Here is a 19263-nt window from a genome sequence, read left to right as displayed (position 1 = left end):
GGCTAAGCTGATTTCCTAAAACCGCTGGGCATTGTGGTTTTTAGCAAACATTTCTCAAACAGGAGTAAATAGTGCATTTGTTGGGGACTATTTTCAGACACATTTGGTGAGCTAGTGAGTATTTATTGCAGCTGTTGCTTTGTAGCGAACATGTCACCCAGTGCAATAGTGTGACTCACTATTTTTAATGGTTTCTGGATAACAATAAGCTTGTTCGTAGGATCAATTCATTGTTGGTTTTGGTCTTTTCAGGAGATTTGTTGATAATAAGAAAAATATAGAATATCGCCTTAGAAATTAGAAAACGTTTAATCAGAATATGATCACTTTGATAATGACCTTAACACTGCTATGATAAACTGGGTGTTCGCGTGACAATTGTGATAATTGGAATACTGACTTATCAGCTTGTAATGACATCCCTAGCATGCATATACACTAATGATGTGTTTAAGCCTTGGCTTTGGAATACAGACTGCTTTAACTTGAGGGTATTTTCACCAAGAGGTGAAGTTTTGAAGCAACTTTCGTGGCTCTCTTGCACCGAAACAAATAAGAATAATTGGTTCTGTTTGTAGTCTACATTTTTGATTTGGTTTAGCATTGTATTGTGAGGACTAAAGCTGGTTTTCTCAAAATGAGTTGACACTGGTTTATGAGCAGTTTGGCCAAGACTTTTATAGGCTTAATCCACCCTGCTTTTATAGCTGACAATATTTATCAGCTCCACACAAGCCTTCACTTTTATGGCACCCTGTGACCTTTGCCCCTCTCACTATGCAAGCTTGCCCCCACCTCTGCTTCGAACAAAAGGTCTTCAGAATATACCAGATTGTGTAAAAAAACGACACAATAGTTGTACTGATTCCACTGTCTACATATCTGTTTTTTGGTTTCAAAAAGTCATGACTACACTTAACCTGCTATTGTCAAATGAACAGCCGCCAAAAATACTGGTGTTTTATTCCTACACTTATTTCAGGCACGTGAGCGTGGTCACTGCAGAAATGGACATTTGGGAATAATCCTTGAGGTTATTCAGACAGGAGATGCAATGTGGAGGCAGGCCTAAACTTTTTGTTTACAAACAGGATGAATTATGATCTCAGTAAGTTTTTTAAGTGAGGCGTCAGTCCAGATGGAGTGTGGGAGTCTTTCCTGCCCTGCCCTCCCTCTGACTGGAGCACCGACTGTCACTTGACAGTTGTTCATTAACGTACGGAGGACAGGTAGATCAGCCTGTAGCAAGGTGGAGGATTATTGATCTCAGGCTTTCATTGGAGGAACAATAGGAGTGAAGACTGCGCTTCTTGTCTTCAGTCCACATTTTCTTTTGTATTTACTGAAAGCGGTTGGGTGCAAAAGTTTATTTTCTTCTCTTATCTGGATGGACAGTGAATAAAGAGACAGTGTGACTTCTGCTTAGTCACAGAAGAGCCCTCTCCCCTTCTGTTTTTGGACTTGTGTCGTCAGTGGAGAGGATCTGATCAGACAGACGACTGTAAACACCTGATTCAGCTTTCTGTTAATCCGAACTGAGTTATATATTTTTTGACATGTAGAAACTGTGGAACAGACACAAAATTCTGAGGGAAAGAGGAAAATCTTAAGGATCGAGATGTACTGCTCACACAGTTTACCTTACCTGGGAGTGTTGATAATGGCAGTGGTCGCCAACAAGGTGCTGGAGGACTGTTTGACATCGAACCATAAATACACCATGAATGTTGTGCTGCAGGAGGACAACACTTATCCATTTGTGCGGGCCGCCGTGGAAGAAGCCATTGCAAAGGACTGGAAGGAGAACATTAACCATGGTATGGATTAATAGTTCCTAAATAGGGCTGAATGGATATTTAAGATAATAATAATAATTTGATATGATCTGCAAACACATTTCTGTACAGCAGCCAATAAAAACAAAGGGTTTAGAAAATGACAAAAATGTCAAACTAAGATTTTAAAACGACAAAACAGAATTTAAGAATAAATCCTGGCTGTCAGATGGAGCCAAGTGATGTGGCTGGACATCAGCAGAGGTGTTTTAAATAGCTGGAAGTCTAGAAGCTCCTAAAAAACCATAAAAATAGAGAACTACAAAGTCAAGATGCCTGGTTATGAATGTATGAACTAGTGTCTCTGCATCCTGTTGAGTATGAGGAGGTTTAATCTCACCACTGTTGTGTAAATGATTTAACACAATGTTGAGGATGATAAAGAATTGAAATGTAATTTAAAATCAAAATCAGTCCAAGATTTATTTTAAATTAACTTGTTCATAGAGGATGAGATCTCTTTTGGATTTGACAATGATTAATCTTTATTTTATCCACACAAAAATATTTTGAATATGGGGGCTACGCAGGGACACAGGGCTGGGTATCCTTTGAAATGCTTACATACTGATATGATACCTTATATGTTTTCTTTTTCATTTGACAAAAGAAACCAAACTTCTCAGATGTTAATTGCCTAAACAATAGAAAGGCCCAGAAAGAACTTTCACGCTTAGCTAAAAAAAAACTTTTGATTCAAGATTAGGTAAAAAAGACTAAGACTCTGACCAGACATTCAATGCCAGTGTTGGTACTTGACAGTTTTCTATACTCAGTACTAGGGACACATTGTGGTTGGTATCTAGGTTTGGTTTGATACCCAACCATACAGGTGCATAGAGGAAACATCTGGTTATATGTACTGTATATGTAGTGGTTGCTCTTGTGGCAGATGCATGAAGCAAAAAAGCACGTTTGATACACAGAATCCCATGCAGTCTCCTTGTTTAATTCAAGTAAGTAAACTATCTAACGTGTAGACATACATTCTGATGTGACAAACTTACCAAACTGGTCATTAGCGGCTGTCCTGTCCTGCACACTCTCCAACCTCTGAACAAATCATTAGAGATTCTTGGATATGTTGGCTGCTAACACATAAATACACATGCATAGGCATATTTTTCCTCTAGCTGTTTCTACCTACATTCAGTGTTTGTGCTAAGATAGGCAAAAAATTGTCTCAGAAAAATCTCTTTCCTGAACACACAGAGATGAAACTAAACATGTCATCATATATGCAGGTAAGGCAGCAAACAACCTCAGAGTATTCCTTTAAAACGTTTGTTTTGTACACCAATACACCAAAATACAACATAAAACAGCGGTCCTAACCCACTGAGCCAACCATATATTGACCTAGTTGGGAACCACTGGCATGGACTGTTTTTTCTCTCAAATCCTTTAAATCCATTTTTTTAAATGAAAGTGTTGCTTGTCAACCAAACATATATGTGACTTCATGCTTTGACAGCGTATCATTTAGGAAGATTAAATTATTGCCATCATTTTATCAGAGGTTAGTCAACTTATTACCAGATGAAACTCTTTGTAATATTCAGTATTTGTTTTTTTGCTGCTGCTGTAAATGCAATTTTTAAAAATTCTCTGTGGGAGAAATCACCCACATTTACACCAGTGGGCGATACATCTAATAAACTAATCTAATCTTAAGAACCCAAAGAGATTAATGAGTCCATTTTTGATATTAATAACTCCTATCTTCTTTCCATGACCCAAGGTTTAAACTTCACTTTGACGGTTAACTACAATGGGTTCAACACCGACGTTTACAACCGGCAGGGCTGTGGGAGCAGCAGCTGTGAGGGAGTGGCAATACTCAAGATGCTGCATGTGAGTGTGGTCAAAAGATGTCAAAAGATGAGATGTCTAAAGAGTTTATTTTAGTGAATCAAAGGTATTGTGGTAACAAAGCTTTAGGAGAAGAGAGTGAGAAACCAGGACCTGAATCTCCTGTCCTGTGTTTACCTCTTATCTTTGTCATTTCTAAAATCTCTGTGTAATTTTTTTTTTCTGTAAGTAGTGATAACATCCAACTGATAAAATGTTGTGGCTCAGTGTGCAGTAATAACAAGTTCCTTTTTTTGTGGTTTGATAGTTTATTATCCTTTAGCTGGCACAGTCACACATCTATTGCCCTGTGACAGGGTAGTTATCATGGCTCACTTAAATGTAAAATCATAAATGAGGCATTTTGTCAAACCATTTCCAGGATAACTTCAAAGGTGGATAGGAAGCTAAATGTCAATGATCTAAAACTTCAACAGTAAAAGTACATTTTTGCTGTCAGGTCCTCACAGTCAATGATCAACCGCCTCTCTGCAGACACACTATTTTGCATCAACGATAGAAGTAGAATACAAATATGGCCACCATTAGCAGCCTAAATAGACCAAAATGTAATGCAGCCACAGGATGCTGTATGTTGAGCTTCTAGTAGGTTTGACTCTTAGGACAAACTCTGCTATTGCTCCTGCTTTCTCCACCACTGCTGAAAACAACAAGTACAAAGGTTCAAGTTTACAGGGGATTGTCGAAATGCATGTAGGGAATATCAAACCGAGGTAGAACCAGACAAGAGGTTAAGGGAAAAGGTTAACTGCAGCACATGAAATAACTATGTAAAGACACTGAAATCACAGACCGGTGATAACATTTTATTGTAAATAATTTCCTCTTTAAGTATGGTAACTGAACCCTGGCAGAGGTAGTGCTATAGTTTCACACAGTACGTGACACACTTATGATGCCTCTGTGATGACAGAATAACTACAGGCACTGTATCTTTCTGCAGAACAAAGGTGAAGTTGGATGCGTCATGCTGGGGCCCTCCTGCACTTATGCCACCTTCCAGTTAGTCGAGTGAGTACGATTCTGTATCGCTTTAATTATATACCACTAAACAACTGACAGATTTATGACTTTTCACCCCCTGTTATCTGCCTCAGTGATGAAATTGGCCTGAGCCTGACCATTCCTGTCATCTCTGCTGGGAGCTTCGGCCTCTCGTGTGACTATAAGCCCAAACTGACCCGAATACTGCCTCCGGCACGCAAGATCTCAGACTTATTCATCAACTTTATGAAGGAAACCTTACAATTTAAGAGTGCTTGGGAGCAGGTCTATGTCTACAAGAAGTTCAGCAACGTAACTGAGGACTGTTTCTGGTGAGACAACACAGGTTGCAGTCCACCCGAGTGACCTCTTTAGCTTCATTCAGTGCTCCAGCAGGTGCAACTTTTTTGTTTTATCTTCTTGCTTTTGCCACAGGTACATCAACGGATTGGAAGCACCCTCTTCGAGCTTTGCCTCAAAGATAAACAGAGAGATGCTGCGTGGGGAGGAGGAGCTGATAAATGCCCTTACCGCTAAGAAAAGACACAGCAACAGTGGGTATTTTTCTTAGCTTGTTTAAGTTACATCTCAATGCACCAAGCATTTCCTCCTGAGCTGCGTCATTCCTTCAACAAAGCTTGACCAACCAAATGACTATGTTGACCTGGACGACATAATCTAACATCACTGTAGAGAGAGATGAGTACACTATCATAACAGTCACAACATTAGCCTGCATTGAGTGAACAGGAAGAAATATCAGAATGTAAAATACGTGACCTTTGTGGAGGGTTTGTGCCAAAACGGGATGTACAATTTATTTAGAAAGTGAATGAAGTACTAAAAATGCATTGTTTTTAATCACGTCTTATGATGTAGATAGTAACATTGAAATACTGTAACCAGTGCTTGAAAAGAGTTGTGTTGAATGTACAGCACTGCTCAAACATTTCCTTTCCTCTTATAGTGAAACTGATTTGTTTATTTCAGTTTTCATCCTATGTGGAAGCCCTGGTGACATTGTTTCAATAAAGGCGAAGGTGGGCCAGATTCATGAGGACATCATGTTCATTCTCCTTGATATTTACAAGTAAGCCTGTCTAGGATTTTACCATTTTGTCCATACAGTGTAACCATGAAGCTTCATGAGTATTTTCGGTGTAAAAACAGAAAATCAGAATATACGGTGAAATCTGAGAGGTGGCATTTTGACTGTGTAGAGGTAAGGCTGTTCACAGTGACACCCTTTATCTTCCTCCAGCCCTGAGTATTATGCCAACAAAACATCCAGTAAGGTTATGCAAGATGTACTGGTGGTCACTCTGCCACAGAGGAACTTCGACTATGGATCAAACTCAACATACAACGACACGGTGAGCAGCAACTTGAACACCCAAACAAAACTGTGTAGGGAAACAGGTTTTGCATAACTCTGACTCCTTTATTTGTCTATCGTTCTATCTGATGGGCAGATAAATGACTACGTGGCTGGGTATCATGATGGGGCTCTGCTGTTTGGCAAAGTGCTCAGAGAGTGGAAGCTCAGTCACCAAAGTAAAAGGGGATCCTATGATGTGCCTCTGAGTGACAACCCGTTTGGAAACGTCTCCTTTGACGGTGCGTAAGATCAGTGACAACTCAAGGTCAGCAACACAATGGGAGGCAGAATTAGAGTGCAAAAGAAATTTAATAAACACTAAGCAAACCCAGACATCATAAGGTGTTATATAGAAAGAGGGCATGTTTTAGCATTTAGCAACAAATATAAATTGTAAATGCTGTCAATTACTATCAATTATTTTCAAAGCATAATATAAAATAGTTTTCCTATTCTCTAAGAAAAAAATTGGCCCCAGTCCAGTTCAGTATAATATGAAAATCAACTTACAGAGAGCCTCACATCACAGTGAACATGTACTTGTCTTTGTTTTATGGTTAGTTTTATTGATGACTGGTAATGCAGTCATGATCTGATTTGAAAACTCTTCTGTACCTGTCTACGAGGATGCCCCAACCCCTGAAATGTGCAATATCTTCATGAGTGTGACAGGGTGCAGGTCTGGCCATGGCTTATTGTTAGTCCTCTAGGTTTGATTTTCATGACAACATTGCTTGCTTCAGAGGGCAATTCTCAAATCTCTGGAGCTGAATGTCCTTTAAGGCACCACTGGTGTTTTCAAAATGCTCCCTGCTCGTGACTTTTTCAAGAAAAAATGCCAATGGTCCCAGCCTCTCAAATGTGAGGATTTGCTTTTTCCTGAAAAAAACTGAATATCTTTGGGGTTGCCCAACTGTTTGTCAGGCATAAAAAGTCAACAAAATCAAGAAAAAAGCCGATTAATTGATATTGAAAATGTTAATCGCAGGTCTACTTATTAGGTGATTAGGTTGGTGTCAAATGTTTCTGACTACATAATGTTTTATTTATCTTAGCTTTTTCATAATTTTCAAATCCAAAGCAAAGACATAAAGGCCACTCATTATGTTTGCAGCTTTTTGGACTCATTCCACAATAAACATTTTGTAGCTCATCCAATTTAAGTTTCAGACTGTAATTATTCTAATTGCTTCCTGCAGGTATGGGAGGACACTATGTGATCGATAAGTACGGTGACAGAGATGTTAACTTCTCTATGATTTACACATCAACTGTCACTGGCAAGGTGAGAGTACTGTTCATTCAGCAGTTAGCACCGTCAATGCGAACATATGTTTTTATACTTTGCCTCTGTCTCTCTCTCCAGTACGAAACCCTGTTAGTGTTTGACACATCGCGAAATGAAACCATAGTGATAGACTCAAACCCTGCCCTGCCCTGGAAAGGGGGTGAACTGCCTCTTGATGTGCCGGAAAATCTTGATGGTAATATACACATACACACTGATGGTGTAGAGGTAGTGTGGGTGGTGTTGTGGTGCTTCACTGCAGCCTGAAGATATGATTTAGAAATATAATGTGATTCAATGGTCTTTATTCCAGATAAGGCTGTAAATGCTTTTTTGTCAAAGCCACTGTGTGTGTGTGTGTGTGCTTCCAGACTTAGATATGCAGGATGTGATCGTGATCGTTCTGAGTCTCAGTGTTGTCGTGGTGACAGCCATCGCTCTCATCTTCTACAGGTAAACAGCAGACAGACTTCACAGCTGTATCACAGGTGCAACATGCAGAATTTTAGCATCAGTAAAGCTGATTTTTAGATGGGACAACAGTTCTGATTAGAGTTTAATTGTCCATTACTGTTTTAAGACCAGAAGACTCACCTCTTCCACCATGTTCACATTTGGTCAGTGTGTCATATGAAGCTGTAATGTGATTGGATGCAGTCTGAAAGCAAGAGAGTTATCCCATAAATATACCCTGTGCTTTATGTATGTATTCACTTTATTATGTGTGTATAATGTTAGGCAGAACAGGAAAGAGCGTCTTATGCAGAAGAAGTGGGCTCACATCAACCCACATCTGATTGGCCCGCTGGATGAGAAGGAGGTCTCTCTGAAGGTAAACCACCTCATCAATCAAAAACTAAACTAAACTTTTATCTAAGGGCTGATAAAGAAGCAGCTTTATGAGACAAGATGGTCATGATGAATCAGATGAGGTAAAAACATGAAATATAAGATAAGAATTTCAAATTGTTGTCTAATGCTCACCTGATGAGTTAGTAGGAACATTAAATCAAGTTATAAAATGCTGTCTGTTTCGTTATAGACCTTCAATACTTTTTTTTACATGATGTGTACTTGAATTTTGATGAGATCACATCCAGTAAGATAAGGACATGAAATCAGTTAAGTGTGTGTGTGTGTGTTGCCACAGATTGATGAAGATAAGAGGAAGGACAGCACATTCTTCAGTCACAGAGGCCGATATGACAAGAAGGTACCGACATTCCAGCTCATAGAAATCAATATTTAGTCACAAACAGAACAAAAAGAAAGAGTGGTTGCATGTGTCTTATCTGTATTCTTCAGCCTGTAATCTTGAAAGAGCTGAAGCAAGCGGACGGAGACTTCAACGAGGACCAGAGGATTGAGCTCAACACTGTAAGACACCTCTGCGTTATTCCTCAGAGTTTTTAAACCATTAGAGCCATTGAACTCTTTTATCATGGACACTGCCCACTTACTGTGGGTGCATTTAAATCATCCTTTCTGTCCCTCTTCTTTACTGTTTATTGCCGGAAGAATCAGAAATGGCATCAAAATTACAGTATCCTAAAGGAGTCAAAACTCACATTGCAGTTTTGGTGGACCTACCTCCACCTCTTTTCCTGCCAATACATTAGACTCTGTGCTTTGTCTTAGTGATAAAATGAAAATTATGAATGAATGAACATTTTCCTCTCGAACCTCATAGAAAGGATGCGTCATTTTTAACATATCTGTCTGTCATCGTGTCTGGTTTTAGATAACATGTATTTGCCGTTATGTCATAGCCAGAAAAGGGGGCTGCCCAACCGTTTTTTTTAACCCTTCCTGTCACTTCCTCCTCACCTCCATGTCTTCATGTTTCAGCTGCTGCGTATCGATTACTACAACCTGACCAAGTTTTACGGCACGGTGAAGTTTGAGTACGGTGTGTTTGGGGTGTTTGAGCTCTGTCAGAGGGGCTCCCTCAGGGTAAGAGAAGACCATCACTCACACAGTCCCACTGTCTGACACTTTACCTGCACATCAGATCCTGCAGTATATTTTAATAAGGCTGTAAGGTTTTAGCAGATACTGAAAGATGCAAAACATCTTAAACTCTTTCAATACACAATATACAAATGCCTGTGACAGTTAAGTCAACTTGACTCAGTACGTTTAAGTGAAATGTCATGTGCACACACCATATGCGACACTGACCATTTCTGGTGCCACATGACTACAACACACACAAACATGTTGTTTATGACAGAGCTCAGGGGCCTCGTTCACATTGATTTCACTGTTCACTGTTTCACAGTTCCATTAACTGAGTACATCATGTAAGCAAAGTAGTGAAAGTGACAAAATATGAACTTATTTATCTGCCCCCCCCAGTACATTCTGAATGACAGGATCTCCTACCCAGACGAAACCTTCATGGACATGGAGTTTAAGATATCGGTCATGTATGACATAGCAAAGGTATGATTTGTTTTTGTTACCAAAGTTTTTTTTTCATTTATTCATGCACTTTACTGTTTGTTCATTTAGCTGTTTTTCTATGGAAAACAAAATAGGAAAACAACATGAATTCCAGGATTTATTTTTCTTCAGCAATATTTATGTTAATTCAGAAGTATTTTCATAATCAACATGGCCTGATTTATTGTGTTTTATATGTTTTAAAGGTGATAATCAGTTTGCTCAGTGTATGTTACTCACTTCACATTAGAGTAGGATGATACAACAAACAACAACTCTGTAAAACCATCCTGCTCACTTCTGTCCTCCTGCTTTACATCTTCTTCAGGGCATGTCATATCTCCACTCCAGTAACATTGAGGTCCACGGGCGCCTCAAATCCACCAACTGTGTGGTCGACAACCGCATGGTGGTCAAGATCACTGACTTTGGCTGTCACACCATCCTAAGGCCAGGCAGAGGTGAGTTTTTCCTCATCATTGTTGTCTATCATTGATCTAAACACTGAGAATACCAGCGACTCAGCTTCTCCTCTCCTCTGCTCTCAGACTTGTGGACGGCTCCAGAGCATCTTCGTGAGGATGGGGTGTCTCAAAAAGGGGATGTCTACAGCTATGCCATCATTGCTCATGAGATTGTCATGAGGCGGACCCCGTTCTATACGCAGTTCTACTCTAATCCTGCAGGTAGGCCTGGATCATTTAAACGGTGATAAGCAACAAATCAAACAAAACTTACTCTGTCTTCTTTGATCAAATGTGAGAAAATAAACATTTTGTTTGATTTAAAGAGGAACCTTTTCTATGAATAATTAATTTCTTTAGAAACTGGATGATTTTTGTCTTAATATATGTGGATTGATTGTGACAAAATCATTCAATTTAGACATTTGAGCCATTACTTTGGTTGTCTGAGTCCAAAATCGGTGTCGGCACACGACAGTTGTGACCACGCTTGTGACCACACAGTGATCTCAGACTCAGTGATCATGCTCAGTTCTAAGTCCTGCTCGCCTTTATTATCTTAATGTCATCCAATCCCTCAGAGAAGATCTACAGAGTACAGTATCCCTGTGGGACGAACTTCTTAAGACCTGACCTCAACTTTGACAGTGCATCAGAGAGGGAAATAGAGGTAAGAGTACAATGTGGAGGACATTTGTTCTCTCTCTCTCTCTGAGCTTTAAGGTTAACAAAAGTAAAGCTACTTGGACTTATCAAAGTTAAATAAAGAAGGTCATACACTCCCTCCCTCTTTTTCTCTCTTTGTCCGTGTGTGTGTGTGTGTGTGTATACAGCTGTACACGCTGATAAAAAACTGCTGGGATGAAGACCCAGAACGGAGGCCAGATTTTAAGAGAATAGAGTTAACTCTGGGTAAAATTTTCAGGTATGTCAACACCACACAATAATTTAGGCTGACTTTTAACCATTTCATTTATACACTATATGGCGAAATATAGAATTAATATGTGGACACCAGAACGTTACACCCATATGTATATTAAGGGATGTCCACATACTTTTGGCCATATAATGTATGCATTCCTGTTCATTGCTATGAGATCATTCCTGCTGCACTATTCTCTTACATGATGATTAATTCACTAAATTACACAAATAGTGATAGTAATGTAATATATTTTTCCTTTGACACAGTAACCTGCACAACCAAGCTAGTGAGACATACATGGACAACCTGATCCGTCGCCTGCAGATGTACTCCAGGACTCTGGAGCACCTGGTGGAGGAGAGAACCTCTTTGTACAAAGCTGAGAGAGACAGAGCTGATCGCCTCAACTTTATGCTACTTCCTGGGTAGGTTTATGCTGTATCTGCTGATATAGTACAGAGGGGGGCTGCACTCATCCATTCTTTTTTATTTTACAAAGGATCAAATTAGTGTAATGTCAAAAGGTTGATCAAACTGACAAACCCACAGAGAATAATCACAAGACTCTGCAGTCCCCCTCAGCCCTAAACGTCACTTTAGTCTGTATTTGTTTATTGTTTAGATTTCATGGTGCACAAACGATGCTTTCACCAGCATAATAAGTTCGGACAAAGTTAGCGACTAGCTGGTTAACATAGTGGAGCATTAAGCAGCCAAAGAGCCAGATATTTCCCTCAGGACTTGAATTTGTCAGGTCCCATGAAACACAACTCTAAATGAGTGCTAAAGCTGCTCCATATCTGCTGAATGTGTACCTAGGTGACTGTTTGCTGACATGTTTGCCATAAAACTTTCTTTATAGCCTTGTACTTTTTTATTTTTATGAATGTCTGTTTTTATTACCTCACTTTTTCTCTCTCTGTTTTTTATTTTCTCTATTGTCTCTTGTGTATTTCTCACATTGTTTTGTTTACACAGTTTTCAGTGTTTTAGAAAAAATATACAGCGTGTATTAATGTATTTATTTCCTCCCCCTTGGTAAAAATAGTCTTTCCCGCCATGTAGAGGCAACAAGTGCCTGACTTACAGCTCAAGGCAAAGCTGTATGTGCATGTACATGTACATGTCATGTTCCTTTCACGTTCCATGTACCTGACTGCAATTTTAATCTTATTAGAAGCCATCAATTAACGCCAATACTGTCCATACTCCATGTATCTCCTCAGCCCAGTGGTGCGTTCACTGAAGGAGACGGGCAGAGTGGAGCCAGAGCTGTTTGAGGAGGTGAGCATCTATTTCAGCGACATTGTGGGATTCACCACCCTCTGCCACTACAGCACCCCCATGGAGGTGGTCGACATGCTCAACGACATCTACAAGAACTTTGACAGCATCCTTGACCACCATGATGTATACAAGGTACTTCAGTATGATTCCTTTATAATCTAAAGCTTGGAAGATTGGAGTTAGATTGGTATATATGGCTAATTACTTTTTTTCATGTTTACTGAATACAGATAATGTTTTTGTTAATAAAGCTAATCATCCATTGTCGCTCAGGTTGAGACAATAGGAGATGCGTACATGGTTGCATCAGGTTTGCCCAAACGCAATGGCGACCGGCACGCAGTGGACATCGCCCACATGGCCCTGGACATCCTGGCATTTGTAGGGACTTTTCAACTGCAGCACCTGCCTGGCATCCCTCTGTGGATCCGTATTGGTGTGCATTCAGGTAACAGAAATTCATGATGATTTTCTCTTAGTTAATGTAATGTAATGTAACCCTTGTTCTTGCCCATAAACGTCCCTCAAAATGTATTGTTTTCTCACATGGAAGCAGTTGATAAAATATTCTAAATAGACTAAATGTTTTAACTTTTCTTCTTGATGAGAACAGCGTGTCTACACATGTCTGTGGGAAAGACACAGAATACAGAATTTAGTAATTGTATGGAGTATGTCAATAGTAACAGTTATGTGTGCAAGTAATTTAAAAAAACACTAGGTGGCAATAACACACTGTTACAATGCCAAACACCAGAAGAAGCCTCCTAACTCAGTATGTCTTCTTGCCTGTCATGATGTTACTGATATCTAGTGGCTGAATGACATAAATGATGAAACAAAGATAAATCAGAAACCACCAGACACAAATAATCGTCGTAAATAATCATAAATGTTTTGTGCAGAACATGGGAAATAGATAATGAAATGTGTTAGAACTGAGAAAATAAGAAAAGTGAAAACTAAGACACTAATGCTTGTTTGTGTGCGCAGGACCGTGTGCAGCAGGAGTGGTGGGGAACAAGATGCCTCGCTACTGTCTTTTCGGAGATACAGTCAACACAACTTCACGCATGGAGTCCACAGGCCTGCGTAAGAGACAACACACATTTGAACACAGTCATAATAATAGCAGCTTCTGATCTAAGGCGAGCTGAGGGTTTGACTGGCCTGATTCTTTCACGTCGTCTTTCCAGCTCTGAGAATTCACATCAGCCAGTCCACCATCAACATCCTGCAGAGGACAGACTGCAAGTTTGAGTATGAAACAAGAGGAGAGACGTACCTGAAGGTCGGCTTGGTTTGCTTTGGCTTTTTATGTACTCATCTATCCAGGAATTCATATCAAATGTAAACTGTACAGATAGTGGTCACTACTTTCATTTAATGTGTGTGTGTCTGGGTCCATGTGTTCCTGACCCACAGGGTAAAGGCAAAGAGATGACATACTGGTTAACTGGAGTGACTGGGAGAAAATACAACCTGCCGACACCACCAACAGCGTGAGTAAAGCACAGTCTCATCTAGATTTACTTCTCTTATGTGAACACTGATACTTTATAAGGGGTCACATCTACTAATGCTGAACGACACACTCTCTGGCCCCCAAATCCCAATGAGTTCAGCTACAAAACAGCAGTGAGCTTGGTAGACATTTTGTCATTTGATGGGACTGTAATAAAATCAGGGACTAAATCTTTAAATAATATGTAAAAAAAAGGAAACTAAATGATAATTTAATGCAATTTAATGCTTTGACACTTAACACATAATTTGGGGCCTTTTGCATCTTTCTTCATTTGCATCCATAATCCAAAATAATCCTTGTGCTACTGTGTCAGAGAGAACTTCCAGCGGCTCCAGCAGGACCTGGCGGAGATGATTGTGTCCAGTCAGGAGAAGCGTGGAGACAAGGGCTTCAAAAAGACCCTGTCCACTAAAGTTCGTCGGAAGGAGACCAACAGCAGCCTGCAGGGGGACAGCCCTCCAGAGTACTTTCACCTGGCTGTCACTGACAACCCCAGTACCTACCTGTGATTACAGAGGAGCTTTCTGTACAATATCAGCAAAGGAGTGGGCATCCTTAAAGTCTGTACCTGTTTTCATCAGCACTGCCAGGTTACTTTGGACACCTCTGTTCATTCAGGAGCAGCAGTGGACCAAGCAGGCATGTTAAAAGTGAGATGTAATGATAAACGTGCAGGGTCTTTGTTCTCTCTTTTCCCCCTCAACACCCATCCATAAAATGAAAGGTTTATTAGTCGAATTTTTCGTTGAAAGGAAAAAATCCACCCACAGATACTGTTATATATCCTTCAAGATGTTGATTGTAGTGAAAGAAGCGCTACAAATAAGCTTTTTTTGTGTGTGTTGTTTAGTGTGAGAGTCCTCCTTTGACATTTATTAAGGAACCACATGGTCAGTTCTCTCCAAAAGGAATCCAGATAATGAGCGATATTGAATGTACTCTTCTTGACTTTACTTTGAACTGTTCTCCGTTTATGTCTAGATGTCACCTGCAGGAAGCTCATTGATTGAGAAACTTTGACAAAATTATTTACCATGTAAATAGCCTTTTCTGCTACAACTACTAGTACGTGTCATAACATAGTGGAGATCTGAGAATATTCCTCTTTCACACCACAACAATGCTACCTGGTTTTCAGATCTTCAGAAATATTTCTGTGATGATTTTGATTTTGTGTTTTATTAAAAGACGTTGTAATATGGCACAAGATTCAGAGCAGTTTCTTTGTTTTGTCTTTTCACAACACTTTGCAGTAAAGTACACTAAACTATACACAGTCTTACATGGTATTATTGGACACCAATCTACACCACAACACTTGTATTTATTTTCAAACAGTGCAGAGAAATAAAACAACAGCTGTAGAAAATTAAAATATTATTTAAAAACCATAAAAACATGGTAGAAAATAAAGACATCCAAAATTTGGATTAAAAAATGGGGGGAAACTCACCACACTGAGCACAATGTGCAGAGTACATGCTGTGAAGAAAAGTTTTTAACGCACACACACACACACACACACACACACACACACACACACACACACACACACACACACACACACACACAGCCCTACACAGTTTTAGTTGTAACTAAGGCAGTTCCACCCAGCTCTGTGGCAGGAAGTGGGACCCTGTGTTCCCTCATTGTGCTGCATGCAGACAGGCCTCCACCTCCCTCTGTTTCAGAATGCTTTGCGTGGTCCCTGCAAGCAGTGAAGCCCTCCTTCCACTTGAGGTCTGTCTGGGCCCCCAGGCACAGGTGAGGACAGGGTGAAGGGGCCCCTGCTTCTCTCTGCAACATCTCTGCATGACTGTTTCTTTCTGACGGCCGAGGGTAGACTTTGGAAGGTGGCTCTGTTTTCTGAAGACTTTCCTGTTGCAGTTCTGCGTCCTCTGCAACACAAACAGTGGAAACATGAGTGCGTCACTGAATATTCAAATGTCACTGAATGCTCAGATTGAATGAAGTATATTGTGTAATAGGATCTCCTTGAACATGCGTGACTGAACTGAAGTACAGATCACTTAACACTCTGATATGAATTACAGATACCATTTATTTTTATTCAAGAAAACTAAAAGAGAAAAGGAAGCATTATAAGACTGAATACAGTATAGAACATGATCAAAGAATCAAAGAATTGACCATCCCACCTGTCAAATACCAAGACCCAAAAAAGACTGTGGAGGTTTGTCCTAACAAGTAGCCTAACGGCACCACTTTGCCTTGTGGCAACAAATGGAAAATCTAAGTTTGGAATATTTATATAAAAAAAAAGTGGAGAGTGTGAGGGTCAAAAAGACTTTGTGTTGCCTCAATATGCAGTAGAGGGTTTTTATTTTATTCATAAATCCATCATCTGTAGAAGACTGTATTCCTTGGCTCATAACAGTTATCAACATCTATTACATATGTCCTATTTTGTATAACGTTTCTGTAAGACGGGAGTCAAAGTCTAACTCAGCAGCTACAGTATACTGGAAAAAACTACTTAAAATATTTATATCAGAGGATTTCCTTGCAATGCCATATTGTTTTCACATATATTGAGTCGACTAGTGTTTAAAACTATTCAAACATTACAAGAGACGCATCAGACTCCTGCATTACATCACGTGTGAAACAATGATGTTGTTTGATGATGATGTTTCACAACAACTAAGTGAGCAAAGCTGAATGCCTCCACTCTGCTAATCTAGTTTTTGACATTCCTGGTTGTCCTGTGGATAATAGTCTGTTGACAGACAATTTACTCAACGGGGACAACAGCATGCCCTTGATTAAGTGAATCTAGAGATTTTTTGTTTTTTATTTAACTGGGTTAAGACTGCACTGGAGCTGCGTTCCAGAAGATTGAAATCATGGGCATGATCATGTTGGCATGCTTATCATATAAAGCACAGAAGCTCGGAGCTGCTGTATATAAAGGCCGGCTGGTCACTGACTGTCGGGGTGTCAGCATGTTTCACACAGTAAATACACACAGGCATCAGCCAGCAGCTTTCAAATATCCAGCTTTATAGATACAAGTTGCCGTCTCTCTGTCCACCAAGCCACACTCTTACATAATATCATACACTGTTATATGACAGAGTGCAAGCTATTCTGCTGTTAGTGTCTCTTAGTGTCTTTTTGTCAGTTTATGTGTTTTCAAAGTCGTGTGGAGCCCTAATTCGTCCTGCCCAACCAACGGATGTGTGTTGAAACCAGAATAGCTGGTAAGAGAGCAGGGCTGACCCATGGGACGCCTGTGAAGAGGAGAACAGAAACTGTGGAGTTTCTACTGTGATGAACGTCACACTTCATCACCTGCCAGCCTGCTACCCCACTTCCTCCACACAATTCTCTGATGCCTCTCTGCATGTCAGATACAGTAAAAGAAATGGCCCCCACTGGATGAACACTATCGCAAAATAAGTCACTGAAGGAAGATTAAATCCGAGACCTGAAGGATGAATTATTATCTCTGGAGCTTAAATGACACATTCCTTCACCTGACACATTATATTATCTGATATGACTATAGTATGGCTAACATATGACTAGCAGCAGCTGCTTCTATCAGGAGACTTAAACCAGTTTAGGCGTTTAAATGTTGATACTGACAGTCACAGATAGCTCATTATTAGTGCCAATATTTTAAAATGTATTCTATTTAATGCAAGACTTTTTCAACTTTTCTGTATTTTCCCAAGAATTACACTCTTGTGAGAGAAGAGTAGCCTCTGAAATGGCATTTAAACCATTATGTGCCACTCAAACTCTCCATAGAAGTGAAGACTAAAAGAACGCTAAAGAAATACTCCTTTCAGCTGCTAAGGGTCTTGGGAAATGTTGGCCTTCATGTGAAGAATTCATTCATAAAGAATAATACTGAATTAAATAAAACAAAATCATATCAATCATCAATGTCAGTTGTCCTTACCCAAGGTGTTGCTGTGGCTGGTCTGTCGTCTGTATATGATAAACCAGTGAACCAGAGCCAAGATAGACCCCAGTGTGGCCAGCACCACAAAGATCCACAGAGCCGGACTCAGCACCATCACTAGGTTGGCCTGGGCAGTGGGGGTCGTGGCTCTCAGCTTGATCACATCAGCAAGGGGCGGCTCTGAGGGGAACAGATTTATTAGTATTGATTAGTTCCTAAAAGAGCAGAGCTGCTGTCCAGACCAAGTCAGTCAAATCTGAGTCAGTTGACCATTTTGAAAATAATACCTAAAGTGTTAGTGTAAGATCAACAGAGGGATTTATCTTAACGCTGGAGTTCTGTGCATCCTTCAACAGACATCTACATAATGTAGTTTTTTGACTAATCAGTCAAACAAGTCCATTAGCAGCTGTACACAGGTGTAATCACCTGAAAGCTTTGCATTACAGAGGAAAAACAAGCAAGTCGGGTGGAAAACAACATGTCTGAAGGAAGAATTCAAGTCAACATCAAAAAGTGGCTAAGAGATGTCAAAGAGATGTCAAAGAACAACTCTCCTTAAGAGGCAGAGAATAAATCTTTGGAGGGTTTCTTTAGAAGAAAAAAATCACAAGAGGTTCAGTGAAACTCACTTGTTGGTGGCTCAGGTTTATGTCTGGTTTCCGTCTTGTTGTTGATACAGTTGCCTACGAGGGTGTCCCAAAAGCTGCCAGCGGGACAGTCCTTCATGGCCATGGCTGACGCAGGGTGAACAATGTGGAGACCTGCTGCTGTGTTACCCTCCCCTACACAAAAAAAGTAGCTGAAAACAGAAAACTGTGAGACACAGAGGAGGGATGTATGAAATGAATGCAGAGAGCCTAACAGTTTCAGTTCCTCCATTTCATAGGAAGGAGTGAATCACTACATGTGTCCCTGGGGGCAGAGAGAGACAGCCTACTGTGTTTCTGTTTCAAAAACAAAGAGGTCCTGAACTTCAAGCTCCTTAGTATGGATTAAATACTGTAGGACTGGTAATCTGTTAACCTGTGATCATTTTACTGTTTGTTCACATGGTTAATTGGCGAGGATATTGATTCATTACAACTGTTTATTAGTTGTTTTATAGATTACCATCATGACTGACAGTAACATCTCCATCTCTAATTCACTACCAGAGACCACAGGCTTCTAAAACATCAAACCTCTCTTCCATGTGATGCGTCACAAGTTTTCATAAACTACATACTAATATTTGTTGTGATAAATGACCATGTGGCAGCTGTGGGGCTCCAAAACATCTCATAATGTAACATTTTCTGACAAGAATTTCTCCGTAAC

General features: G+C 40.0%; 2 protein-coding genes across 2 annotated transcripts; one reads left to right on the top strand and one right to left on the bottom strand.

Annotated features, from left to right (window-relative positions):
* Window positions 1-1618: 1618 nt before the first annotated feature.
* On the top strand, window positions 1619-14518 carry gucy2ca (guanylate cyclase 2Ca). Its single transcript, XM_070922953.1, has 27 exons — window positions 1619-1817; window positions 3577-3689; window positions 4651-4718; window positions 4805-5023; window positions 5127-5245; window positions 5682-5781; window positions 5953-6064; window positions 6164-6308; window positions 7269-7354; window positions 7436-7553; window positions 7729-7810; window positions 8096-8189; window positions 8508-8570; window positions 8663-8734; window positions 9206-9310; window positions 9716-9802; window positions 10131-10263; window positions 10351-10488; window positions 10848-10936; window positions 11100-11191; window positions 11461-11619; window positions 12421-12613; window positions 12755-12929; window positions 13475-13573; window positions 13678-13772; window positions 13907-13983; window positions 14323-14518. Exons 1-27 carry the CDS (start codon window positions 1619-1621, stop codon window positions 14516-14518), a joined length of 3228 nt encoding a protein of 1075 aa, XP_070779054.1.
* A 1066-nt stretch (window positions 14519-15584) lies between these two features.
* LOC139299925 (tumor necrosis factor receptor superfamily member 13C-like) lies at window positions 15585-18678 on the bottom strand. Its single transcript, XM_070922877.1, has 3 exons — window positions 18576-18678; window positions 17941-18123; window positions 15585-15907 (listed from the first exon to the last, which is right to left on the bottom strand). Exons 1-3 carry the CDS (start codon window positions 18676-18678, stop codon window positions 15585-15587), a joined length of 609 nt encoding a protein of 202 aa, XP_070778978.1.
* Window positions 18679-19263: the final 585 nt, after the last annotated feature.

Source organism: Enoplosus armatus, chromosome 17, assembly GCF_043641665.1.
Source record: "Enoplosus armatus isolate fEnoArm2 chromosome 17, fEnoArm2.hap1, whole genome shotgun sequence".
NCBI classification, from domain to species: Eukaryota; Metazoa; Chordata; class Actinopteri; order Centrarchiformes; family Enoplosidae; genus Enoplosus; species Enoplosus armatus.
The sequence above is the reverse complement of the archived record's forward strand: the minus strand, read 5'-3'. Positions and strand labels throughout refer to the sequence as shown.